General features: G+C 39.5%; 1 protein-coding gene across 6 annotated transcripts in view; it reads left to right on the top strand.

The window, feature by feature from the left end:
- BEND2 (BEN domain containing 2) overlaps positions 1 to 20,689 on the top strand; it is a 31,677-nt gene extending 10,988 nt beyond the window's left edge. The window contains exons 4-15 of one of the 6 annotated variants that reach the window (XR_015261187.1): positions 1,203 to 1,274; positions 1,465 to 1,539; positions 5,547 to 5,651; positions 5,820 to 5,894; positions 7,889 to 8,402; positions 9,559 to 9,759; positions 10,717 to 10,838; positions 11,478 to 11,691; positions 13,585 to 13,788; positions 17,113 to 17,378; positions 17,864 to 17,903; positions 19,087 to 20,689. Coding sequence is in view for 5 of the 6 variants with exons in the window: in XM_086767589.1 (XP_086623715.1) it covers positions 1,203 to 1,274; positions 1,465 to 1,539; positions 5,547 to 5,651; positions 5,820 to 5,894; positions 7,889 to 8,402; positions 9,559 to 9,759; positions 10,717 to 10,838; positions 11,478 to 11,691; positions 13,585 to 13,788; positions 17,113 to 17,345 (1,815 nt within the window). In the remaining variant the exon portion in view is untranslated. Of the gene's footprint in view, positions 1 to 1,202; positions 1,275 to 1,464; positions 1,540 to 5,546; positions 5,652 to 5,819; positions 5,895 to 7,888; positions 8,403 to 9,558; positions 9,760 to 10,716; positions 10,839 to 11,477; positions 11,692 to 13,584; positions 13,789 to 17,112; positions 17,769 to 17,863 lie in introns of those variants that run through there. The other 5 variants (XM_086767589.1, XM_086767579.1, XM_086767599.1 and 2 more) reach the window with 5 other exon arrangements.
- The last annotated feature ends 6,376 nt before the right edge of the window (positions 20,690 to 27,065 follow it).

The following is a 27,065-nucleotide window of genomic DNA, read 5'->3' as shown; positions in this document are numbered from 1 at the left end:
TTTTCCTGTTCCTAAATACGTTATCCCAGAGGTGTTGTCAGGGAGCATTCCATCATGAATTGGCTCGACCCTGGCCAGTGGCGAGTCCACTCTAGACCTGTCTGAGTCCACTGGACAAAGGGAGAACAACTTCCAGAAGCTTCTTGCAGAAGCTCCCACTGTAGCCCTCACCCCCACTACACAAAACCAACACATCCATGTGGATGCTCTTTTTTTTTTTTTTTTTTTTTTAGTAAAAATCTCATCATGCAATTTAGGATAATAAGAGTTGAAACTCAGTGTTGAATAAGGATTTGCCTCCATTAACAATTCTGTCCAAAGACAGACTAAGTACATTTTTAACTTGAGACAGTCTGAAGCATAGTTTCATGTTACCATATTAAATTCTTAAATTTCAGTAGTCAGAGTGTCTTTAATGCTGTAAAAACAGTTCCATTCTCTTTAATTCTGCCTGTTGTAAAACAAAAAAAACAGTCCCCACGCTCCCAACATTTATTTTTTAAAATAAGACCTGATTAAATATGGTTTATTAAAAAAAAAACAAAAACAAAGAAAAAAAAAACAAACAAACAAAAAAGCCAAACCCAAAACACCCACAGACTCATGAAATCGGTGATGTATGCTGGACAGGAACTGCTCCCATCCAGTAAAAGAAAAATGTCAGAATTGTCCAGGTGGTGGCACTGTTGATTCCTGCCTAAAAGCAGTTTTCAAGCGGTGAGAAAATCACAGCTTTTAGACTTTTTTACAGCTTCTGCGTGCAGAGTTATACCCACTGAAATAAGTACACTTTTTTTTTTTTCAAATTGATTTATTTAAATTAGTGTAAAAATCTACATGGAGTCTCATAATTATACAAGCCTGACTATACAGTGCCTATACAGTTAGATGAGAAGGTTCTGGCCTTAGAATAACCAAATAAAAATACACATTATTATATAAATTTGCAAGAGGTTTATGTTATACCAGCATAAGATACTCGTAAAATAAAAGTGAGGTGAGTATTCATATGAGCTCACCACAGCCACATAAGTGAGATGATTGTTAAGTCTCACTTTCTTGGGCCCTTTTGTAGCCAGGGAAGGGAATATAGCTACAACTGAAAGTGTCCAAGTTGGATTCCTAACAGGTTTTCTCTGTAGTTTATATTTTGAATTCTTTCATTATTCAAAACATTGAAAGTTCTTCATGTTCTTTCCAAGATGAGAGCCAGCGAAGGAGAATATGAAGATAGTGACAGTGTCATTTATGAGTATGAACCAGACTATGAATGCGTAAGTTAGTTGTCTTTTGTTCGGCTTTCAAAAGCTGCTTTGGGGATGCATGTTTTGGGGAAGACTAAAATAACACTTCAGGTTTGAAGTTGGTATTGGCTTAATGTGATATGCTAATACTGTGTATATGTTACTAGCTTTTTTTTTTTTCCTTTTCTTTTTCTTTCTTTTTTTTTTTTTAATGAAAAAGGGGAGTATTGTATCTGAAGCTTCCTACACTAGAGATCAGCAGAAAACTCTTATGGAGGTCCTCAGTTATTGCCAGGTACTCTTTTTTTGTTTATCTCTGAAATGGCATTTAAACAATTTTAGTTAAATTTCAGGAAGATTAGCGTTCTGTATTTGATAAGCTATGACTTCATCCTTTCCAGTTGTTCATTTGTTAGTTGCCCACTCAACTTCAATATTTTCAATTAAAAAATAATTCTCTGAACTTTTCACACCATAGCTGATAAGAATACTTTTCAAATATTAAGCTTTAATAGAAAATGTAAAGTCTAGTGATTTATTGGGAAGGGCTTCACAGTAATGGGAAATACCTGACTGTCATACACACCCAGCTTTTGAAAGTAGATGAGACTTGCCAAAAGCGTACCAAAGTCTTGGAAGTGTTGTTTTGGTGAGTTCTTTGCTTTTTACTTCTGAAGCAGTAGCTGGCAAGATTGAAAATCACTGCGCTGAGAATTAAAAGCGTATTTATTGAGGTGAGCACTTATGTGACTCTGCAGTCATAGTACTGTCTATAGGGTGAAAGACATTCAGGCCATGCTTTAGGGAGTGTGAATGTGAGTGGCTTGTAGTCAAGTATTAGTGTCTTTTAAGTCTCCTTAAGCATATATTCAGCAAAGCTGTGGAAGAAAATTGACTAAGATTGTGTGACTAACATTCTTGATGCTAGTCTGGGAATGTGTGCTGTTGCACATAGAGCTAATGAGAAGCTGTACTCTCTGTTGCTGCCTGCTAGCCTCTTTCCATCTCCTTCACCTCACTGTTATCCCCTCTCCCAGTAAATCTACCCTAAGGCTACATGAAGCCTCTTAATAATGCCTGTACTGCCCACAATGATTTAAGGTCTTTTAGTGCTTCCTTGAGATATTTCTAAATTTTGGGAAGATTTATAGATTCTTTTGTATAAGGATATTTAATTTTTTTAAAAGATAGCTATCATGAAATCTAAGTGTTAAAATTGAAAATTATTTATATTTATATACTACAAATCCATCTAGCTTTTTTTTTTTTCACAGCCATATGTATTTTTTTAAAAATTCTGTTATGCTATAGATCAACAAAATAAATTGCTTTAATTAGTTGAAGACGCATTTCCTCTTTGTAACTCATAGTTACAATGTCCTTCTGGGGTTTTTTTTTTCAGTAATAGCTGCTGGTATGCGCCTGATACGTATTTTTGACTTGACAGTGTCCTTTTGATACTAGATTAATATTCTGTTATCTAATTCCTTTATACTGTTGTGGCAAAAAGTGTATGTCTAAATTGCCATGTAAGCATCATGTTTGAGTTGCTAGATCTAAGAAACGCTGAAGAAGGAACTTTCTATATTGCACAGTAACATGTGGTAATAAGTGATGGACTTTGAATGCTTTGATTTAATCATACAATCTTTAAGGTTGAAAAAGGCTTCCAAGATCATCAAGTCAACCATCAACCAAACACCACCATGCCTACTAAACCGTGTCCTGGAGTGCCACATCTACACAATCTGGTTTATGTCTGAAAATTTGGGCCTTTACAATAATACTTTTTCAAATTCTGTACCTGATTGCTTTAGTAAGGCAACACAAATTTTTAACATCTGAAAAAACACTTGACCTGCAGGATTGACTGAAGATCTGACACTTTCAATAAAATAAGCATTTTTTTCAAATTCTTTATAATTCATTCTGTGATTATTAAAAATGTGGATGGAATTTATTTCAATGCTGTATTTGTTCTGAAAGGCATGGCTGAGTTGATTTCTCCATATATCATTTACATCTCATTTTCACAGAATCATAGGATGGTTGAGGTCAGAAGGTACCTCTGGAGGTCATCTTGTCCAACCTCCATACTCAAGAAGGGCCACCTAGAGCTAGTTACCCAGGACCATGTCGTGGTGACTTTTGAATATCTCCAAGAAAGAAGTCTCCACAACCTTTGTGGGCAACCTGTGTTAGTATTTAGTCACCCTCACAATGAAAAAGTGTTTCATGGTGCTCCGAGGGAGCATACACTGTTTCAGTTTGTCCCCATTGCCTCTGGTCCTGTCACTCGACACCCCTGAAAAGAGCCTGGCTCTATCCTCTTTGCTACCTTTCTTCAGGTATTTGTATGGATGGATGAGATTTACCTCTGAGCCTTCTCTTCTCCAGACTGAACAGTCCTAGCTCCATCAACCTTTCCTCATAGGACAGATACTCCCATCACTCCATCATTTTCATGACCCTTTGCTGGACTCTTTCTAGTATGTCCATGTTTCTATTGTACTGGGAAGCCCAGAGCTGGACCCAGAACTCCAGGTGTGGCCTCACCAATGCTGAGAAGAGGGGAAGGATCATCTCCCTTGACCTGCTAGCAATACTTTGCCTAATGCAGCCCAGGGTACCATTAGCCATCTCTGCAACAAGGGCAGATTGCTGGCTTATGTTCAATTTAGTAACCACCAGCAGATCCCAGGTCCTTTTCTGCCAAGTTGCTTTCCACCTGGGTGGCCTCCAGCATGTACTGGTGCCTGGGGTTGTTCCTCCCCATAGGCAGGACTTTGCACGTCTCCTTGTTGACCTTCATGAGGTTCCTGCCTGTTAACATCCCTCTGAATGGCAGCGTGACTCTCCAGTGTATGAGCTGCTCCTGCCAATCTGCTGTCATCTGCGAACTTGCTGAGGATACATGCTGCCCATCATCCAGATCATTAATGAAGATGCTGAATAAGACTGGACACTGACCCTTGGGGTACTCCGCTAGTTACTGGCCTTCATCTAGACCTCGTGCTGCTGATCACCACTCTCTGGGCCCAGTCATTCGTCCACTGTCCAGTCCACCCCACTGCCCGCTCATCAAGCATGTTCATCAGCAGCTTGTCTGTGAGGATCTTGTGGGAGACAATGCTGAAGGCCTTCCTCAAGTTCAGATAGACAGTATCTACTGCTTTTCTCTCTTCTACCAGGCTAGTTGTTTCATCATAGAAGTTTATCAAGTTGGTCAAGCATGACTTCCCCTTGACGAAGCCATGCTGTGAGTACTCATGGTGGTATTCCTGTTATTCGTGTGCCTGGAAATGGTTTCCAGGATAGCTGCTCCATCACCTTCCCAGGGATGGAAGTAGGGCTGGCTGGCCTGTAGTTCCCTGGATCCTCCTTCTTACCCTTCTTCAAGATAGGAGAAACATCTGATTTTGTCCAGTCTTTGGATGCTTCTCCCATTCACCATGATTGATCAAGGTTATTACAAGTGGCCTCACAATGACATCAGACAGCTCCCTCAGCACTTGTGGACGCATGTCGTCAGGCCCTTTGGGCTTAATGTATGTCTGGTTTGCTTAAGGATTCCCTAACGAGATCCTCTTACACCCAGTGTGTATTCGCTGCTCCAGCCTTTCCCTCTGGTCTCTGGGACCTGGGATTCTGGAAGGAGATAAAGGTGGCATTTTCCATGTCCTATGTCATCAGATCCTCTGACTTACTCAGCAGTGGGCCCACATTTTTCCCTAGCCATCCTTTTGTCATCTGTGTACTTATAGAAGCTCTTCTTTTGTTTTTAACATCCCTGGCCACATTTAATTCCAGTTGGTACTTTTACTTTACAGATAGTATTTTTGTAAATATGCTTCCCATTGGTGATGTAGAAATCAATATTTTGGTAGCTGCCTATAAGACTTTTACCTGTGTAGTTGGAAACTTATTATGACTTAAAATAGCATATCATAATACCCAATTTACATTAGACCTTGTCAGTAGCTTTGCAGTGTAAAACAAACCATGCCGAATAGGTAAAAATAAAACATCTGCTGGAAGCAGGAGGAACAGCCTTTAAGTGCCAGCGACATTAAAGTCACAAGAGTAATCTTCTCTGACAATTCTTTTTACTGTTATATTTACCATTGGTATTTGCATTGCGTATCTAAGTTGATCTTTAATACGCTTACAGAATACATATATTATCTACAGATCTTACCTAGTTTTAGGGAGGGAATTTTGCCCTTAATTTAACTTTGATTTCTTGAGATTTAAATTGGGGTCCAGTGAAACAATACTCTTTTCACTCATGTTTGTTGTCAGGCCATGTATGATGCCATTCAGAAACTGGATAAAAAATTTGACCTACTTCATCGGAAGGTCTCAGAAATGCAGCATACTCGTGTAAAGCCACTGTTGCTCAAACCTGTGAGTATTAAAGACCTAAGACATTTATCTTTCCTTTATTCTCTCACTTCCTCTGATGCTTATTTAGAAAAAAATCCTCTTATTTCACTAAGATTACAATCAGTAGCAAAGTATTAGACTTAAAATCCATTTCAGTTTAATTATTCTAGATTTCTTACTGTATGACAGGTTCAGTCTCCTGTGTTGTTATTGACTAGTGGTCACAGAATGGCCAGTGGCCTTCATCAAATTCAAGATACTGTGGTAGGTGCTGTAAAACTGTATTTGTATTGGAACGAATAGAAATGAGTTGTGTAGGTTATGTCTTAAACTTGGGTGTATTGGTGTTGCTGCTTTACGAGATGTGGTGTACTCTCTCATTGGTTTCTGCGTTTAGGAGAGAGTTTATGCATCACTCACCCAGGCTGATTCAATTGACTAAGTGATTTTTATATCTCAACTGTGTGTTGTACTATCCGTTGTGATATAGAATTGTATTTTTTTTTTAACAAAATGCCTTTTTTCACAATTTTTAAGAGTACACACTGTCCATTTTGTCCCTATGTGTTTAATCTGCTGTTAACTAACACAACAGAATATTAGTACTTGTAACGATGTTCTTTAAAAGGAAAACAATAGAGATTATTTTTGAAGAAGGTCGTAAAATCCATAATGACCTTTCTTTGTCAACAAAACTGCAAAGCTTTTAATGTGGCCGAGGTGGTCCTGTTGTCAGGAGATGTCAAGACATCAGTAAGGCCATTTGCTTTAGGGGTGGGTAAAAGTGATTACATTCTCATGCATGTCAGTTATCAAGAGGATACTAGGTTTTATTTGAGAATGGATTTTTGTTAACAACTCCAAGCTTGTAGTGTCCACACACCCAAAAATATGAGATTCAGGGAACAAACTGGTCTTGTCAGCTACGCGTGGACTCTGTGACCTCTGCACTCTTACCCTCCCCTCTGATCATGTGGGATGGCAGCTGCTTTAATGTTCAGATTAAAAGTGACCTGCACAGTTCTTAGGGTGTAAGGGGGAAGTCAGTCCTTTTTTTTTCCCTTTTTTTTTCCCTTTTTTTTTCCCTTTTTTTTTTCCCTTTTTTTTTCCCTTTTTTTTTCCCTTTTTTTTCCCTTTTTTTTCCCTTTTTTTTCCCTTTTTTTTTCCCTTTTTTTTTCCCTTTTTTTTCCCTTTTTTTTTCCCTTTTTGTTTTATTTTTTTTCTTTTTTTTCCTTTTTTTTTTCCTTTTTTTTTTTCCTTTTTTTTTTCCTTTTTTTTTTTCCTTTTTTTTTTTTTCTTTTTTTTTTTCCTTTTTTTTTTTTCCTTTTTTTAAATTTTATTTTATTTAGATCAACTCCAATAGCTGGGGAAGTGGACAAACTTTCAGGCACATAAACCTTTCTTCAGGTCATAGATTTTTTTTAAAGGTTACAATGGTGGAATATAGTCAGATTTCTGTTAACAAAAATAATAATAATTAAAAAAAAACAAATAAAAAAAAACACAAAAAGAAAAAGAAACAAACAAAAAACTAAACCTGAACCCAGATATGTCAGTTACGTTCGGTAGCTCCTGCTCAGTGACTTGTATTTTGAACTTGTAGACTTGTAGAACACGTGCTTTAGGGTGCATATGTTTCTTTATAGAAGTGCTCCAAGTGGTGGAAAGCATAGCCTGTTTCTCAGTTTCTGTCTTAATCTCTTTGGAATCATCCATTGTAGACAAGATTTGAATGTTTAATTTTTTTCAACTAGCAAGTAAAGAATGAAGAGGCAGCCAGGAGAGAAAGTGAATTGGTTTTCTTCTTGTTTAAAAGGAAGCTAATGTAGCAGTGGAGACATCCCTTGAAAATTCAGCAGACTGGGTCAATGGCTGACAATTGTTAAATTCTATTTTGCCTATTCTTTTTTTTTGTAGAGCCCTTTTTAAGAGCCTTTACAAAGCTACCTTTCTCATTATATATTTCTCTGGCTTTTTAGAAAGCAATTGTGCCAGCACTCGAAGGTGGAAAAAACTTGAGAAACATTGAAGCTGACCAGATAAACTCTTAGTGTTGGAACTACAAGTGAAAATAAAAGCAGGTAGAAGGAAGGCTAAAAAGTAATAGCACTGGCTTCATGGCAGTGACTGCTTCAATGAAGAGTCTGTTGCCAATAGCATAATTGCTAAAATCTAGTCTTTCTGGTTTGCGAAAGAAAAAAAGAAGACTAGATATGTCTAATTTAACCTTTTAATTGTTTTCTGAATCACATTTGCAGAAACCAGTCGGATTTACATACAGAAGTTCCAGTCATTTGCCCCAAGGAAAAATCAGAGTACAAAAATCCACGGAAAGGGAATCGAGCCTTCATCTCTCTTCACCAGGCCAGGGAAGGCATAGCCCAGTCATAAGGGTTGCTTTACAAAATGGCCGTGCTCAAGCCAATTCTACGATAAAACATGTTCAACAGAGTCTTCAGCTTGTATCGCAGCAGCCTGTTCATAGGCAGAGCCCGCCACTCCCCACTATAGTTTCTACACATTCGTTGCATTCATCATACACAGCAACTAACAGGATGCCTGACCTTTCTCCACAATCAAATCTTGTAGCCAGCGTTGTGGAAAGTACTGTCAACACTGCATCTTCACCAGTGGCATCGTCATCGATGCCAGCACCATCTGAGACCAGTTTGGGAAATAATGCTGTGCTGGTAAACTACAGAAATGCATCTGGGAGTGTGAACATTAGTAAAGAACTACCATCTTCTTCAGTCTCCATCAATCCCAGCTTTGGTGAGTTCCTTTGTAATAAATACTCAGAAACAAAGGCTAAAAAAATGCTACTAGCATTAAAAAAAAGCCTTAAGGAATCTCTTCATCGTTATTTAGCAAAAGTAAAGGAGCAGAACTGGCTGCCTTACAAGCATTTACATAATGTAATACTGTTTAGAAGTCTTGAAACAAAGGTAATGGGAATGTTTAATATGCCAGAAATTACTTTAAAACCTCTGCAGTTTATATACAGTTGTATAGATTACCACAAGCCTTTGATTTACAGTACGTGCTTTGGGTTCTCTTCAGACTAGGCCCTCTTTTTTGCTCTTGATAATCCTAATGTAACCTATTTTAACTGTATGTATGTTGTAAGTAACGTATGCGTGCCGCGCATCTGTTTAAAAAGACAGTAAAGCTAAGTGAGGCGTATACATGTGTTGCATTTAAGAAAGCAAACCTGATTTGTATGAAGGAAATACCTGTTTTCTTCTTTTATCAGTGAAAAATCTTTTCTATGCTGAAGTCCTCCAGTGTTTGGTTTCTTTCAAAAAACTTACTTCCACAGAAAATGAAGAATTCCATAGATCATTGCATTATAATAAACAAGCACATAAAATAGCACCGTGTTTTAAAAACTAATGCATTTCTTTATAAATGCCCTGAGTTATGTGGTAGAATAAGTTACGGCGTTTTGGTTGCTTTTGGTCTAAAAAATAAGTTAATACAGCTGAAGAGCTGCACCAATACTAGGTGAAATACTCAGATGTCTATCTACAAATTTGTAAACAGTGTATGATTTAGCAGTACTGTATACGGATATGCCATTCTTCATGGGTCATTGTCTCGAAAACATACATGGTATCTGCACATGTGTAAAATAGGCCACTTTCGGGACACTTATGTGTCTAATGTATTTTCTTGGATATTATTATTTCAGTTAGTTACATTAGTGGTTAACATGAATCGAAAAGATATTTCTGTTACTATTCCAATTTAAAGCTGCTTTTGTAAGAGCAAAGTAATACGTAGTAGAACTAGCTGTAGTGAGAACAGTATACCAAGAGTACCACAGAGGTCAAGTGAAAGAGTTTGAGAAAGTGTTCTTTTTTTAACAACTTGTTTGGGTTTTTAAAATATTGTTCTTTTTTCTTTAAATGCTTTTGTTTTATGAAAGAGTTTATTGGTGACCCAGTGAGAAACGTAAAAGTTCTTGGGAACTATTTGATGAAAGCTCGGCAAAAGACTAAACCAAAGTATGCAGCACGCTACTTAGTTCGTGTCTTGTTCCCCAAGGAAACATTATTGTGCAGCATTATGGGAGTGAGTGCACGAGGGCGCAGAACACTGGATCCAAACAAAATTGCTGCAGTAAGAGGTATGCTACCTTTCAAAATGCGCAGATTTACTTCTTTAACACTTAACAAAGTTTTTAACTTAGAAGGAGTCCTTTTCTGTATGTTTCTGCTAGTCATTGTCAAGCAACTGGTGAACTGATAAATGCAGTAGTGGATGTGCTCCGCTACTGTGTCTTTTGGTTTTGAAATTTCTGCTTTGTAATTCTCAATGTTCATTTTTCTTCAATGTGGATAAAACAATTCTGATTTCTCCTAGTTTTGTGTACATCATGTTCATGAATCATGCTGACTGTTTCCAAATTTTTCATTGCAACTTATTTTGTGTTTGTGTGTGTCATGGGATTTTTTTACAGGATTTTTTTTGTTTGGGTTCTTTTGTGCCTGTGATGTACTTGGGACAAATGTTTACTGGTGATTCTTTAAATACTCTTCTCTTTCTCTTAAGCTCACTTCTCTTGTTTGTTTGAGAAATGGTGACGATGGGGAGGGCATTTTTTTTTTTTTTTAAATGTCAAGCCGTTTACACAGATTCCATGGCGCACATGCGTGAACCTACATCTCCTTCCTGTTTAAAGGGTAGGAGATTATTTAAGCCATGTGAAGTAGTTGCAGCATCAGCATTACACGGTCTTTGGTTTTTTGTGAAGGTTTTTTGTTGCTGGTTTGGTGGTTTTTTTTGTGACGTTAGTATGATAAATCACACCTTTCCTCTAATTCTATAAGGAAATACTTAATAATAAAAGCATTATTCACAACACCTCAAAAAATTATCACTGCATATCTTAAATTCATAGTGCTGCTTAGCTTCAAAACATGAGTTTCTCTCTCTCTTTAATTAAAGCTGGAAATCTAAAGCTTGTAAGTGGAGAACAGTAAATGTGAAGCATTTCTTAAACTTATCTCTTTCTAAATTAGAACACTTTTAAATACCACTTTTTGTCACAAAGCTTAAACATTTTTCTACATTTTATGTGCAGAATTTCTTGCAACTAATTTCCCGAACTATGATTTGAGTGAGCATGGAAAAGACTGGAAAACCTGTATCACAAATGTCAACGCTATGATCCGCTGTCTACGCTCTGAAACAAAAATAAACCCCGTAAGTTGTCTCAAGGTGATAATTTATTAAGTACTGAGTTTGAGCACAGACTTTCTCAAATCAGTTCTTAGAACTCCTCATCATATGAGTGCTCTAATTGGAGATTCCTTGGGTTCTGTCTTTGCATTGCTCAGCGTAGGCCCGGTGACTGCAGCACTAGTTCCATATGGGGAATACTGGAAGTATTATCACTTTCTTTTGCTCTGCCTCCTCCTGCTCCTGCGTCCAGCATTCAGTTAAGAGACACATAAACACAGGATACTAAAAGGAAAGCACTATAAGTGTTGCCCAGAAGTAGTGTCGAATTTGATTGCAAGCTTAAACATGTAGCTGCCAGCACTGTTTTCACAGGCTTTCCTTCAGATGTATCCAGCTGTGCATTTCGACTCTATATTGACTGAAACATCACTCCCAAACCAACTGTAACTCCATTTACCTCTGCTTCTAGAAAGCTTTATGCAGATCTGTGAATATTTAGTATCTGTTTCACCTGTAGTTTTCTTGATTGAAATTCAGGAGTAACTATACTGTAAATATCTGAAATCTGATTTATACTAAATGGGCAATGAACTGGAACACTAATTAGAAAACTAGTAAGCTTTTCCCAGTGCATGTGCTTAACTTTGTTTAATATTTCAGGAGACAGCTGAAGGGAAAGAAAAAGTGTCTGATGCTCCGGATACATCTCATTGTGTAGATGTAAATTATAATGAAGATAGTGAAGGCATTTCTCAAAACTCTCAGAAAACGACCAGCTCCACAACTGACACATTGCAGAATTCAGGATTGGATAAGTTTCCAGCAGCTTTCCACACACCTTTGGTCAAGAAATTGCAGTCTTTGGAACCTATGGGTAAACTAAGAAATTTTCACCTCGATTTGTGTGTTACATTTGAAATGGTCAGTGAGAGGCAGAAGATGCTACTGTAGGTAAAATTGTGTAGTAAAGGGATTTGCTGAACTATGTGACTCTTCTTTTCCTCCTAAGGCAGTCACTTGGTGTATATATAGTGAGTCTTCATGGGAGCAAATAAGAACATCATCTGGCTAACAGAACATGTGTTTGCATCTATCGGTGTCCCATAATGCATATCCACTGTAAGACTGGAAAGTTCAACTGTAAGATATTCTGTTCAGGTTCTCTGAATAATAATTTTTCAAGAATTACTTCACAGTTACCCTATTTTTTTTTTAATTTGATAGATATTCTACCTTAATGGAGTAAGCTAGCTCAGAATATCTGTTGAATGGTGTGGTGGTTTAGCCTGGATCACCACACAGTTTCTTATTCACCCTCCCCCTACCTAGTGGGACAGGGGAGAGAAATTGGGAAGAAAGAAAAACTTGTGGGTTGAGATAAAAACAGTTTACTAAAAATACTAAAAACTACAAAGCTAACAGGATATAAGGATATTAATATATACAAAATATACAAAATGAACAATGTACAATTTCTCACCACCCGATGTCTGAATGACCGACGCAGCCCGTCCTGAGCAGCGATCACAGGAACAACACCGAGCAGCAAGCAAAGGGGGAGAGCAAGCTAGCAAGGTAGAGGGAACGATGCCAGCAAGCAAGAGAGAAGAAAAGGATGCCAAGGGTGCCCGAACGGATACCTGACAAGAAAAGGAATAACTGAAAAATGATGCCCCCTCCCATGGGCAACCCCCACTTATATACTGAGCATGACGTTTATGGCATGGAATACTCTCTTTGGCCAGTTTGGATCAATTATTCTGTCTGTCTTTAGCCCAGCTTCCCGCATCTGCACGTTAACGAGACTTGGAAAGCCAGACAGTGTCCTTGGTCTCATTCACAACAACTCGTATCATCAGAATGTTTTTATCAACATTCTTCACACACAAAATCCAAAACACACCGGCTACTGAGAAGAAAATTAACTCCATCCCTGCTGAAACCAGGACAAATGGTATTGCAATTCCAGAAGAAAAGCACACCTTTCTGTAAAATCGACAATTTCAGACAATCTAAAAATCTTAAAGCGGCCTTTATACTTATTTTCTTAAATAAAAATGCACAATATACAAATGCATTGGAAAAAATTCCATGTACAGCATGTGATGTCTCTGGAGAGCTTCAAGGAAAATGAGCTGAGACTAAGTTGCCCTTGGAAATAATTTATTTGACTAGAATCACTTTCAGGTTCTATCAGATCTGGTCCTGCACTCGAGATTTCTTAGTCTGATCCCACAGGCCTCCTGATTCTCCTGATTTACTATACTTTTTTTTTTTTTAATGTTTGCAGTGCAGTCAGGTTGAAATAGTTAAAAAACACTCATTCTGTTTTTCAGATTGCACTTACAGGATCTGAGCACTATTGAAATAGCAGAACTTTTATTTACTTATGTAATTGGAATAGCATAATCTTTTCACGTGAGATGAAAACAGTTTAGAAAGCAGTTATTAATAATGCAGGTTACATTGCTAGCATTGCTGAAAGCATATCAGAAGCGCTGTTACATTGTTGTAAAACAGCCAGGGTTTTTTGGCTACTTGGAGGTTTGTCTACAATACGTTGCCTTTTTATTATTAGCTGTAGCATTATGATTTTGCTCTGGTTTTTCCAAGCAAGTATACTAGTTTTGGGGAGAACTTTTTGTGTTGTAGTTTCACTGTAATACAGCCACTTTGAAGCACAGTCAGTATTGGATAAGTAAAATCTCTCCCTCTCTTCATCTCCTCCCTGTTTCCTCCCTCTTTCCCCTCTATATCCCCTTCCTAGAACTTCTTGGAAGTCCATGGCGCAACGTTCAGTTGCCTTTCTCAGTCATTTATGTAGCTAAGGGGAAGTCTCGGCCAGAGTTGTCAGCCCGCTACCTAATTCGTCATATGTTCACTGAAGATGTGCTGGTAAAAAGCAATGTATATGGTAATCTTGAACGTGGCGTGAGCCCCCTGGACTGCAACAGAATTAATGCTCTCAGAGGTAAGTAAGAAAATCTCTGTTCAAATGATAATGTGGGGAAATTAACTTTGTATCCTATGAACAAACCATGGAGCTTCAGAGATAAGTCTGTGAAACTGTTCTGACAGGTATTAGTGCAAGCAGTGGAACAAGTTGAGAGAAAGTAGATGAAGTAACTTGAGGTCTCCAGATCACAAGCCTAGTTCATATGAGGAAACTCAGTCTCCACAGCATCTGCTTGAAAGGGTGACACAGTGGGAGACAAGCAGTCTCAGAAGATTCTGGAGGGTGTCAGGGATAATTTCTTAATACAGGGGCCAGGTAGGCCAACTAGAGGTAATGCACAGCAGGTTATGGCACTCTTCACAAAATGGATTGGGGTGTGATAATTGGTGGCAGTATTGCCTGTAGAGACTGTGAAACAATGGACCTCAAGATCCTGAGTAGAGTTTAAAAGGTCTGAGAGTACAGACCCTGTAGCTCTAGGAGACTGGACTTCGACTTATTCGGGAAACTTGTAGGTGGGAGTTTGTGAGAGACAGCTCTGAAGAGGAGAGAAGCTCAGGAAAGTTGTCAGGTCTTTAAGGACAGAATTCTGCAAGCACAAGAGTCCATCCTGACATTTGGGAGAATGGGTAGAGTTACGAGGAGACAAGTTTGGCTAAGCAGGGAATCCATAACTGAGCTCCAGTGCAAAAAAGCAGTATACAGAGATTGGAAGCAAGGACAGCTTATGAAGTGGAATTTAGCAACTTTGCCTGGGAGTGTTGCAATGGTGTCATTAGTTAGTCTCGTTTGGTCACTCCTGCAAGGCTGGATAAAGCAAATAGAACTGTGACAGCAGAATTAGTGTAACAGTTATGTAGCAAGTGAGGCGGCATGTGAAGCAGGTTGCACGTGGAAAAGGTGGAGGGTTATCACACAGAAGAAAAGCTGGCATTATCTGGTAAGATTTAAGCATGACCAGCCCAAACAATGGTGTTAGGGGAAAGATCATCAGGGTTTTGGTGGCCATTTGCTCTGTGGCTATTACAGTATCTTGGAGAGATATTTGAAAAGGTTTGGTTACGCAATACAGAAATTTTCCCACCTTTTCTTTAATTTTCTGTGCTCTTGTTGTATTCTCATTGCAAAAGTTGGCTTTTTCTGGAAGAAATCAGAAGAGAAAATACTTTCTCAGGAATTGTTAAGTTTTGCTTGTGAGATGTTATTTACTGGGCTGGATCTCGGGATGAAGGCAGTGTAATAGTGGAATGCCTTCAATATTCCGCAACACCACTGGCTTGATGTAGGATTTTACTTCTTCTCCCCGTGTCCTAATTATGGTATCACTGTGTGATAGTGCTCCCTGGTTGCGTATTTGACGAGTTACCCTTGTCTGGATGACACTTAGTCATACAATTTAATTTTAGGTAGTCCTGTGAGGAACAGGGAGTTGGACTGTATGATCTTTATGGGTCCCTTCTGACTTGAGATATTCTGTGATTCATCACGCTTTTGCAACAAGCAGCTCCTGACAAATCTTGAAACTGCTGCTGCTCCCTGTCTGAAGTGTAGGGAGGCTGAAAGAGTTGCCCGACAGCTCCACAAGTGTGGCAAGATTGCCTCTGAGGATACAGCAATAGTGCTAAATAAAATGGAGTTGGGACTTGCACCCTCTGGGGTGATGTCTGGGCATGCCTTGAGGCGCAGAGCATGCCAGAAACCATTCTCAGTATGCAAGACTGTACATAAGAGTGGACTTTCCCAAACTACATAATCCTTCACCACTAGCCTGGGAAGCTTTGCCACTCTAAGTGTCTCCACATACTCCCATAGTACACATATTTTGTTTCAAGACATTTTGAGCTTAAGAAGCATTCCAAAAATGTCTTAAGCGTGTCTTAGGGCTGCAGGAACACCACGTAGGCTTCAGAGCAGATGAGAGACAAAGTCCTCTGTGTTGTGGTTGCAGCCAGGCTGTGTCACTTGGCTCTGGGGCCAGAGGGCAGCCTGATTGGATGGCAGCATCAGCTCCCTAAATGTAACCCTGCAGAGCAGGAAGAGGCCCTGCATAGCCTTACTGTAGTCCTAACAATTGGTCATTTTCTGTGAAAGAAAAGGCATAATGTAAAAGCTGGACCATGTACAAAGGTTCTGTAGGCCTGGTAGTAGGAATTGCTGTTCTGTGCTGTAGCTCTGAGGCCAAGCATTTTCTTGAATTTGCCGTCAGGGATGGAGGGGGAGAGAGCCTGACTGCTGCTTCAGCCAACCACTTGTGTATCCTTTGTCAGCGTAGTTTATTACAGGAGCATACTGAGAATGAAAGAACCTAAGGCGCTCTTGCTCCCTCTCCCCATCCCCCCTGGAGCAGCTTAAACTCAGAGAACAAGTTTTTCTCTCTGATATGTTCTTCCTTCAGACTCATGCTTTTCTGGCAAAATAGGTTTCCAGGTTTGGAACTACAAGTTAAAATATCAACTGTAAGCAACTATACTATATTAGATTTTTAATTGCTAGTATATGTGAGAGTAATGGCAGAACAAAACTGATATAATATCAGCTAGCTATACCTTTCATTTTACTAAGGTAAATCTATATGTTAATCAGAGAAGTAAAATAGTATTGCTTCTGATTTTAAATTACAACAGAGAATTCCTTTTTGGTGCTCATTTAAATCTTTCAGGGGCTTGCTTAGAGAAAATAAGCAATTCAGCTAAGCTCAGAAGGACAATCAGTCTTCACTAATTAAATAAATAAAAACCCCAAATCTGTATTTAAAGCTACTCATTTTACTTGCTGAAGGGGAAACAGGTGCTACAATCTTACCTTATTTATCCCATTGCTACCGAACTCAAGTATTTTTTTTACTGATCTTGTTGCAGAATGATAAGGAACAAGCTTTTGCAGTTTTTCTGTCATTGTTGTTCCTCTACAGCTGTTATGTTGATTGCTGTGTTTGATTTTAGTGCATATAGTTGTCAGAGATCCTCTGAAGGAGGGCTTGGTCCTGCCAAATACTGGTCATTCTGAAATGGAGCCTGAGATTTCTTTACTTTAGTTGACCACATTAGAAGCTGAAGTTATTCAGCACTTCAAGGGATCAAGCCCACATACATGGTTATGTGCTTTCTTTGCATATTTTGGTTTTATGCTTTGACATTTTTTTACTCATTTTCAAATTACACCGAAAGAGAGGAGAAAAATAACTGTCTTCTAGCTTTGCTCTTCAAGCTTTGTAATATGCCTAGCTGTCCTGTTTTGGTAGCATGCACTTGGTTTTTGTTTAATTACAAACAAAGTAAAAAACTATATAGCTTGCATAAATAATTGATAACTCACTATTATATACTTGTTTATTTTTAGACTTTCTTCAGGAGAATTATCCATCATTTGATCTAAAGGAAACTGGATATGATTGGAAGGCATGCGTGGCTGCCATAAACAGCACAATCCGCAGTCTCAGACATGACCATAAAAAAGCTACAGTTGGAATCCGCCAGAAAGTCTTGGCAGTGCCACCGAGTGCAAAGAGTCCTCCACAGAGTCCCACTTCAGTAAAGCCATTTGACAGTGACACTATCAATCTCATGGACTGAAGCTCTCTAACATCTCAGATCTTAATTTAGCAGGTTTTTATAAATCCCATGTAGAAGCCTATTACGTTGAGTTGTCCTATTATATTGAGTTGTCAGCAGCACTAAAAAGTATTATTTAATGAGTCCAAAGTTAGCAGAAGACTTGGGAACCCTAACTCCATGTATAAGTAGTATTTGTGCTCCTCAGAAACTACTTCTGCTGTTCCTTGTAGCACTTGCGATGTGCTCTCCCCTAAAAGCACTTTCTTGTGATTCATTGACTCTGAAACATTAATCTTGCCTATGAAAGATGCACTGCACATCAAGTCAGCAGAAGCAGATAGAAATGTGGAGAGGAAAGAATGGTCCTCCTTGGAGGAACACTCATAGCCAGCTAAATTGTCTCATTATGTGAGAGGAATAAAACTTGCTTTGACAATTGGATATTTTAACAAAAAATATCTAATGCAGAAAGGAAAAAAAAATATTGCATCTAGCTAACTTGTTATATCTCTCTCTCACTTTTTTGCCTCCTGTAGCAGTCTTTGTTGTAGGATAAGGAAAGAGGCAGACAACAATGTAAGTACAGTTGGTGATATTTTATTTGCTTTGATTTAGCTCTACAAAAGCACAAAAAAAAGCATCCAGAACAAACAGTCCAGTGGTTGGTTCTGTTTTTTCTTGATGAAAATGAAAGAAAATACTTCTTCAAGGGCTTGGCCTGCTGTTCAGTGGCATATCTCTCATCCACTAGTGTGGATGTCCACAGGATGCAAATCTGCCGCAACTTTTACCTAGAGCGTTTGGGTCCTGATTCAGATTTGAGAAATAATAATTTCCATCAGTTTCAAGTCATTGGTCCTTCAGTTAAGACTTAGGACACATGCTGTACTGTTGGTATGCAGAGACTATTGTTTTCTGATGTTCAGAGGGAACATCCTGTGTTTCAGTTTGTGCCCATTGCTTCTGGTCCTGTCACTGGGCACCACTGAGAAGAGCCTGGTTCCATCCTTTTTGCTCTGTCCTCTTCACAGCCTCCCCTCAGGTATTTTTATACATTGGTGAGATTCCCCTTGAGCTTTCTCCTCTCCAGACTGAACAATCCTAGCTCTCTCAGCCTTTACGCATGGGAGAGATGCTTCAGTCCTTTCAAAATCTTTGTGGCCCTTTGCTGGACTCTCTCCAGTATGTCTATGCCTCTGTTGTACTGGGGAGCCCAGATCTGGACTTAGGACTCCAGGTGTGACCTCACCAGTGCTCAGGAGAGGTGAAGGATCACCTCCCGTGACCGGCTGGTAACATCCTCCATTAGCCTTCTCTGTGGCAAGGGCTCATTGCTGGTTCATGTTCAACTTAGTGTCCACTAGGAGATCCCAGGGTACGCTCTGCCCTGTCATCCAGATCTTTAAGATGCTGAACAGTACTGACCCCTGAGGTGCACCACTAGTCACTGGCCTCCAACTAGACTTTGTGCTGCTGATCTTGTTAGCTTTGACATCCCTGGCCACATTCAGTTCCAGTTGGCCTTTAGCTTTCCTAACTACATCCCTGGATGCTCAGACAACGTCACTGTATTACTTCCAGGTTGCTTGTCCTTTCTTCTGCCCTCCTTATGCTTCCTTTTTGTGTTTGAGTTTGTCCAGAAGCAACTTGTTCGTCTGCACAGACCTCTTGACATTTTTGCCTTACTACTTATTTGTCAAGATGAATCTCTCTGAAGCTCGGAGGAGGCAATCCTTTAATTTTAATATCTTCTCTCCAGGGCCCTAATCCCACAGGACTCTTCCTAGTCTCATCAAAGATCTGCTGAAGTCTGCTCTCCTGAAGTCCAGGATTGTGAAGCCTACTTTTTAGCCTTAGGATCCTGAACTGCACCATCTCATGGTCACTGCAGCAAAGGCTGCTTTTGACCTTTACATTCCCAACAAGCCCTTTGTCGAAGGATGGAACCAGTCTAACAAAGCACCTTTCCTCATTGGCTCCTGTGTCACTTGGAGGAAGAAGTTATTGTCAATAATAAATACTCATGCCCTTGCCTTTCCTTTCTGTCCACAGAACATTTAACATTTATTAGTGCACTAAATTATATATTAAAAAACCCACAAATACAAACTAATTTTGAAAACTACTTGGATGTTGACCTCATAAAAATAAATAAAAATTAATTACTATATATTCAATTTCACATCCCCCCTCAGTTTCGTTTGTAAGCTGAAATTCAACAGCAGTAACTGTACAGAAGTTAATGGCTCTTTTTGCTGGGTGAGTTGTTTGTTGTTTGGGGTTTTCTGATGTGGGGTTTTTTTGTTTGTTCTGTTTGTTTCAGAAGAGGAAATATTCCATATATGCCTTTCTATTACTTGTTTTTCCAGCGTCAGTCACACAGTTCTCTCACTTTCTACATATTAGCTCACTGGTGCATGAACTTGCCTTGCCACTGGCATTATGGCTGAGTGTAGAAAGAGGCTTCTCAGAAAGATGACACAGGGAACCGTTTCCACCTCTGAAAGCTGATGCAACTGCAACTTCCAAAATTATGCCTGTATACATAGCAGAACAAGATGATGGCCTTCTTCATGGCACATAGACAATATCCACTGCTCTCCTCATCTACTGAGCCCTTCGTGTTATATTTGACATCTCTGGCTGAATCTGCTGTCTCCAAGGCAAAAGTTTCATGGTTTGTGGGGGGGTTTTTTGGTGGTTTTTTTTTTTTTTTTTGTTAGCAGTAGGATAAAATAGTGAAGTTACTTGTTCTCACTTCTATTCATAACAAACAGACAGTGTTTATTATACACAGTGTAGGATCAGCTTTTTTATTGCAAGTTAGGATATGCAATGGCCTTATCAAATAGGAAATTAGTAATTTAAGTTTCCCCTACCACCTCCTTGCAGAAGTCCTCTGTAGGATTTAAGAAATAGGCTGAATTTCTGATATTTTTTATTAGAAATGTTGTACTGCACATTTGAGTGTTCTGAGTTACTGCTAGCAAATTTTGCTGTTACTGTTCTGTACAATCGTTCTTGCAAATGCCAAGAACTTTCTTGTGTATAGATATTACTAGTTACAAACCTCAGAAAAAGCCAAAAATGCTTATATTTTTTCAGTAGTTTTACAAGACTTTTTCACTGTCCTTCACAGAATTTAATGGTAGAATTATATATTTATTGAATGACTTGTCTGGCACTGAAATTTGTTAGTGTGCTGCATACCTATAGCTTCCATTTTGAAAAGAAAATTGAATAATTGGATAAAAGTAGAAATAGTTTTCTTGTTTCTGTTTCCAATGTATCAATTTTTGCTAACTTTTATAAAATAAAAAAAAAATTACAGTATTTTGCTGTTAGGAATAAAGTATTTTACAAATAAAACTGTTATAGCTTCTTAACTACATACGTGTGTGTTACATATTTCTTGCACCATGGGTCTACAGTTCAGGTACGGTTTCACCTGAAAAGATTCTTTTGATCTCCTTTCAAGAACCAGGGCTTTGTGGAGATGTTCTGATTGAAGTGAGATGATTTCCAAATTTAGACTGCCTTAACTGATTCAGTAAACCAAAGCAAACTCTTCTGGACTGTGTTGGTCACTTACAGCTCTGTGTGAGCTATCTGAAACAGATTTCCACAGAAGGGCAGGAGTTGAGTAAAATTTTTAAGAAACTCCTTTAAATGGTGCATTTTTAGTAGACTAGGCCTTATGCATGCAGTGTATTAGTCCTTATTCAAGGAAAACAACGGGGCTGGAAGGTAATCTGCTCATTTGAAACACTGAGAATTCACTCCTTGTCCTCCATCTTTGTAGTCCTCGTACTTCTCCCTAATGCAATACAAGTCATTCCTCTGTATGGTAGAGCTGGGCTGTTTTATTCATGCATGATTGACATCTCTGGATTTGAGATGATATTTCATCGTTCATCTGGTACTGCTGGCATCAGCCTTGACAGCCCTCTAATCTAGTACTGTTCAGATCCAAAATCTGGTGCACATTTCCTGATAACATGTAAAACGTTACGCTTTCTTGATGCATCGGTTACAGTCTTGTGAATGGTGGTGCATACAGTATATTGATATGTTACAATAATAAATACATGTGTAACTCTGATAGGCAAAAAGGAAATATATTTTTATGTATATTACCCAAGAATTAAAATACTTCAGTATTAATTTTCATCTTAGGCTTGACCTTAGACCTGGACAGTGGTATGGAAATAAACACCATGGCAGAATTCCATCCTTATCTCCAGTTCTCACTTGTGGATTTCAGCAGAGATTTTGTGTACATCAGAGCTGTATTACTGGGTCTTGCAGTGTTAGTGGTCAGATCCTTGTTCCTATAAGTAAATCCTCCTGCGAGAACATTTGTGTCATTCTGGTTCCAGCATAACATTTCCATAGCAGTTAGAAAAAATTGCAAGGGAATGCCTTTCCCTTCCTTCTACAATATGAAGAGGATGGGGGATTGTTTGGGGGGGGGGGGGGTGTCTGCTGGGGTTTTTGGTTTTTTTTTTGGTTGGTTGGTTGGTTGGGTTTTTTTAAGTTTAGATCCTTGAAGCTCTCAGTATCAACTCCTCTGCTCTTGGGCACTGTTGCTTCAAATTAGATATGCTGCTAGAAACTTCTCCAGCAGATTTCTTAGCGCGTGCCCCTGCGTAGCTGGAGAAGATGATAGGCTGATATGTGAGTGAGTGAAATGAATGGAGCAAACGTTCATTGGTCCTCCTGAGCCCGGCAGTCGCTTTAAGGGTTTCCTGTAGGAGCTGGGAGGTAAGTCTCCATGAATACTTCCGTTCCTCCTTCCCTGTCTGTTGTAGTGTGGATAACTGCACTTTATGTCAGGGAGCAGCTTGAGCGGCGCTCCCCTGGTGAGGGAGAGAAAGCCGGGATCAAGGGTACCCAGAGCACAGGCGGCACCGTGCCCTGTCTGACAGGGTGCTCTGGTCAGGGTTGGGGTGGTGACAGTGGCAGGACCACTGACAGTCCCAGAGGAGACAGGGTAACAAGTCAGCTCTGGAGTCCAGTCAGCAGCAGCCACGCTGCTGCAACATGGGTCTGAGGTTTGTACAGGGCCAGGCAGGCCTGGGAACACCACAATGGCCAGCATGCCCTGGTCCCCCTCCCTTGCTGAGGGAGGCTGCAGGGGACAGGGCTTGGCGCAGCCAGCCTGTGGCACAGCCCTGCAGAGATGAGGTCAGGGCTGTGCTTGCAGGGAGGTCCCAGGCCCATCCACAGGGGTGGCCAAGAGGGACGGGTGCAGGCTGCTCAGGGCAGTGAAGGCCTCTTCGTGTCCCTCGGGGCTCTGATCAAAAATTTGGCAGGTTTCACAGCAGGTATGTAAATAATCCATTTCACAGACCTGTTCAGCTTTAATAGTCAGAACTCATCCCTTAGAAAAATACCAAGATAATGATTTTCTATTTTCTCCAAGTGTTTGTTTAGATTGTTTGATGAAAGTGCTCAGAGGATTTTAGAGTATGACGTAGAAAGGGCTAAATATTTGTGCAGTTCTTTATTTCTAATTTTTAATAAATATGGCAATGTGATAATTTTGTAGATCTTGTACGATCACTGTTTTCTTTTGTTCAGTATACGTGATACCTGTGCATGAAGTGAGATGAGAACTGCTGACCTTAAATGCTGTCCAAACTATGACTTTATGTAAGTATTTAACTTACAAGTTCAGCGTGGATTTTTCCCCTGCACCTTAAGTGGTGAGGTGACATTGATTATACTATTCCATGAAATTCACTTCTGCACTGGGAACAGGGCTGCCTTTTACTGCTGAGTAGATGAGAGGGCTCTAGCACCATCTACCGAGAGCCGAAAGTTTTTCTGAGAAACAGAAAGCCTCCCAGACTGAAAGAAATATTAAATACTCTGACACAATGATGCAGTTCTGAGAATTTTATTTTGGTGCTCTCACTGAACAATTGAAGTTTCACTTTTAGCTGAGCTTTATCCTTTTAAGTTAAGTTTTTTCCTTTAAAAACAATATAATTTGAGTTTGGCATTGCTTGTTCAGTGAGATGCTATTTTTGTTTTAGTTACTTTTAACATCATAATCTCTAACACATGAGGAAACTGTTCACTTAGAGTTTTGTATGAGTAGTAAAATGCTGGGGTGATGGAACACCAGGATCTGGATCCTCTTTTCAAACAGCCTTAGCAGATTCTTTGGCATTTAATCTGCTAGCATGAACTTTCCAAGGGTGGCATCTGCTTTGTAAACCCCATTGAGGAAGAGAACTCCAGAGCCATAGGCAGACAGGCAAGTCCACAAGGCTTGGGAAATTCCCAAAACTGTGTGAAGGGACCACAGGTTGTCCAGAAGGATATCTTTCTCATTGTAGTGGCAAGATTTCAAAAGGCAGTATAACAATATGATCAGAAGGCTGGAGCACCTCTCCTATGAGGACAGGCTGAGAGAGCTGAGGCTGTTCATCCTGGAGAAGAAGAGGCTCCGGGGAGACCTTATAGCAGCCTTCCTGCTTATAAGAAAGACAGAGAGAGACTCTATAGGAAGGCCTGTTGTCATATGATGAGGAGTAATGGTTTCAAAATAGGAGGTAGATCCAGACTTGATATGAGAAAAAAATTGTTTACAGTGAGGGTGGCAGAACACTGTAACAGGTTGCCCAGAGAGGTGGTGGATGCCCCATCCCTGGAAACATTCAGGGCCAGGTTGGATGGGGCTCTAAGCAACCTGATCTGTTTGGAGATGTCCCTGCTCCTTGCAGGAGGGTTGGACTAGATGACCTTTAAAGGTCCCTTCCAACCCTAACCCTAACCATTCCTTTCCATTCCATTCTATTCTCCAATAGGCAAGTAGACATTTAAAAATATTGACTCCCTAGTTCGAGATAGGAAAAGTTGCAGTTATGTGACAGAAAGTAAAAAGCCAGCCCAAATTGAGGGCATTTTCAGATGTGGAAGGTCACTTTATCCCAAAGTGCTTGAACAGGTGAAACTTACTGAAACAAACTGGTGTTCTAGCTTTGGGGAGACTTCAGAATGATGTGGCAGTGAAAATGTACTGAATAAGTACCAAAACGACTTAAGAAAAGGAGGGTCCTAACCAGATGTGAAATTCTTGCAGGGGAGTTGGACTAGATGACCTTTAAAAGTCCCTTCCAACCCTAACCATTCTATGATTCTATGATCTTCTGTTTGGGAGCAGAGATTGCTAACCAAAGATGAAAAACTATACTGCTAGTAGGATGCTGTGCATGTCTTTTCTATTGCATGGCTGAAATTGCTTAGTTTAGGTGTTGTGTGAACTAATACAGAATGAGATATCCAATGTTTGCTGACCAGTGCCTTTCATTATGCAGGTAGCAGTCCACGCTTCTAGTTAGTTCAAGCCATAGGAGTTAAAGCTCAGGTTGCTGCAAACATGGCTTTTTGGCATACGCTTTTCTTTTGCCAGTCAATGCCTGCTAGTGTCACATCTTTTAAACTGCATATAGACAAAGCCTGAGCAGCTGTTGGAGTTCAGAGCACTATCTCATTTGAATTGCTCTCTAAGGTTTTGACTCTGAAGGCTGTTTGAGGGTTTGATGAAAGGAACCAGGATAACATCATCTTGAGCAAGCCCCTTGTAGCCAACCGAGCAACACAGGGGGAGGAAAAAGTTGTCTTTTAAGTTCTTGACTGTTGCATACTATGCTTATTTTAAAGACGAAAGGAAAGGAGTGACTAGAACAGTCAGGTGCTTGGGACATTAAAATTTTTTTCCCCCAGTTCTCAGAGAAAGGTGAAAACACTGAGAAATTAATAGTAATGCATTACTGACATGACTGATTTTGTTTAAATGTTTTTACAGTTACTGACTCCAAACTGAGAAAAGTGAAAAAAAAAAAAAACAACGAAGTTGGAGGGCTTTTTTTAAAGAAACTTAAAAAAAAAACCAAACAAAAACCCAGACACTGCAAAACAGCAACACAAAACTCCAACAGCATTCTACCACTTCCTCTAAGAGATCACAGATAACTTTTCAGTGTCGCTATTTTTGGTTCCTCTTTTGCCATTGCTCTGAAGAAAGAGTTTTCTACTTTATGATCATGACCTTCTTGGAAATAAATTCAGTCATTTAAAGCAGCAATCTATTAAAACAGATTTGTTTTCCACACATTGCAGAACTCTTCTTAAATTCCAGTAAGATATTTTTCCATAAAACATTCTTTCCATCCTTCCATGTATTTGGACTGTAAGTGAGGATTATTTTTCTGCTGTGTGATCTCATGGAGGTGCTAGTTGAGCACATTTTGTCCCCTTTTTTTTAAAGGATGTAGTTCAAGAGAGCTACACTTTCAGTGTTCACTGGGAGCAGAGATAAGCAAAAGCAAAATCTGTAAAAATCTTTACTTTGCTCCGTGTAGCCAGCAAGATGTTTTTACATGGAGATCTTATTTTGGAATGTAATTTCTTTTTCTCTCTTGTAACTGTAGCAACAGTAAAAGATACCTTTCCTTTGACAAGACAACAAAGAGAGCATATTCTTTATAAAAGGAAAAAAAAACCAAAACTCCACACCTCAAGCATTGAAACCTTTTGAATTTTTGTGGCTTTTTTCACTTTCATCTTAAGTTTGCACTTGTCCTAAGAAAGCCGTGTCTCAGAAACTGTGGCCAAAACCTAGTCTTGCTTAGCCTGGAAACTAATCTAGTCAAGCTTTTGCTTGGCATTGAATTTATTACACTGATACTTGAGCCTATGGCTCAATTCTGCAAACGGCATCTGAGTGTGTAACTTCCATCCTGTTTATGACTCCTCAAGGTAGCAAAGATTAACATATGGAAACATGTTTGAAGGGTCAGGATGTAGGTTAGCAAGTGAGAGCTCCATTCAAATTAAAAAAAAAAAAAAAGCAAAGAAATATAATAATAACTCATCAAATGCTTCCAAGGAACAAATGTAGGAAATTGATGTTGTGGGCACTCAGACAAGCTGTGCCAATTTAGCTGTTCCATCCTTCTCCTGGGGCTTACCGACCTTCTTGTGACTGTGCGTGTTACCTGCTCCAGTTCAGAATCTGGCATGGGAGCTTGCACGGCACAGGAAGGTGAGCTTGCACGAGTACCTCAGACTCTGAACAGCAATGGCTGAGATGCTCTTCTGCTGGCTTCTGTGAAGGCAGAAAGAAAGCCCAAGAGGAGTGACAATGCCTTAGGCTACCACAAATCTCTGCTGAGGGAATTGGAGCCGAGCCCCAGCTTCCCCTCTGTCACAGAGATCTAAGAATATGGTCACAATAGCAACCAGTGAATCCTCACTGCTTTGTAAAATGCAGAAACATAATCTTCAGTACTTTGGATTATGGAGATGTTCCCCGTGTCTGTCTTAATTTCTCCAAAGAAAGTCCATTCAGTTAAATGTCAGGAAAATGACACTGATCATTAACAAAAGCCACTCCTTCACAGAGTAGAGGGATGCCGAATCCATGACAAGTAAGCTTTCTGGGCCAGGGGTTACTTTATTTTTTTTTCTATACACTATGCTCTGTGCAAAAGGCTTTCTGAGCAGAAAGCCCATCAGCGCTACAGTAATTAAGTAAATTCTGACCTCTATTTGAAGGCCTGACTCAAACTCCAATGAAACTGAAAGTAATCTCTCTGCAGATCCTACTGGAGGTAGGCAAGATTTTTTTAAGTGTAGCTATATAAAATTTTTAATTTTATATGGGTTATGTGTGAATAAAATAGTTTAATCTAGAACTGCTTTGAAATAGCTTTTGTAATGAAT

Source organism: Chlamydotis macqueenii, chromosome 1, assembly GCF_036417535.1.
Source record: "Chlamydotis macqueenii isolate bChlMac1 chromosome 1, bChlMac1.mat, whole genome shotgun sequence".
Lineage (NCBI taxonomy): Eukaryota > Metazoa > Chordata > Aves > Otidiformes > Otididae > Chlamydotis > Chlamydotis macqueenii.
This window is presented reverse-complemented; position numbering and strand designations above follow the sequence as displayed.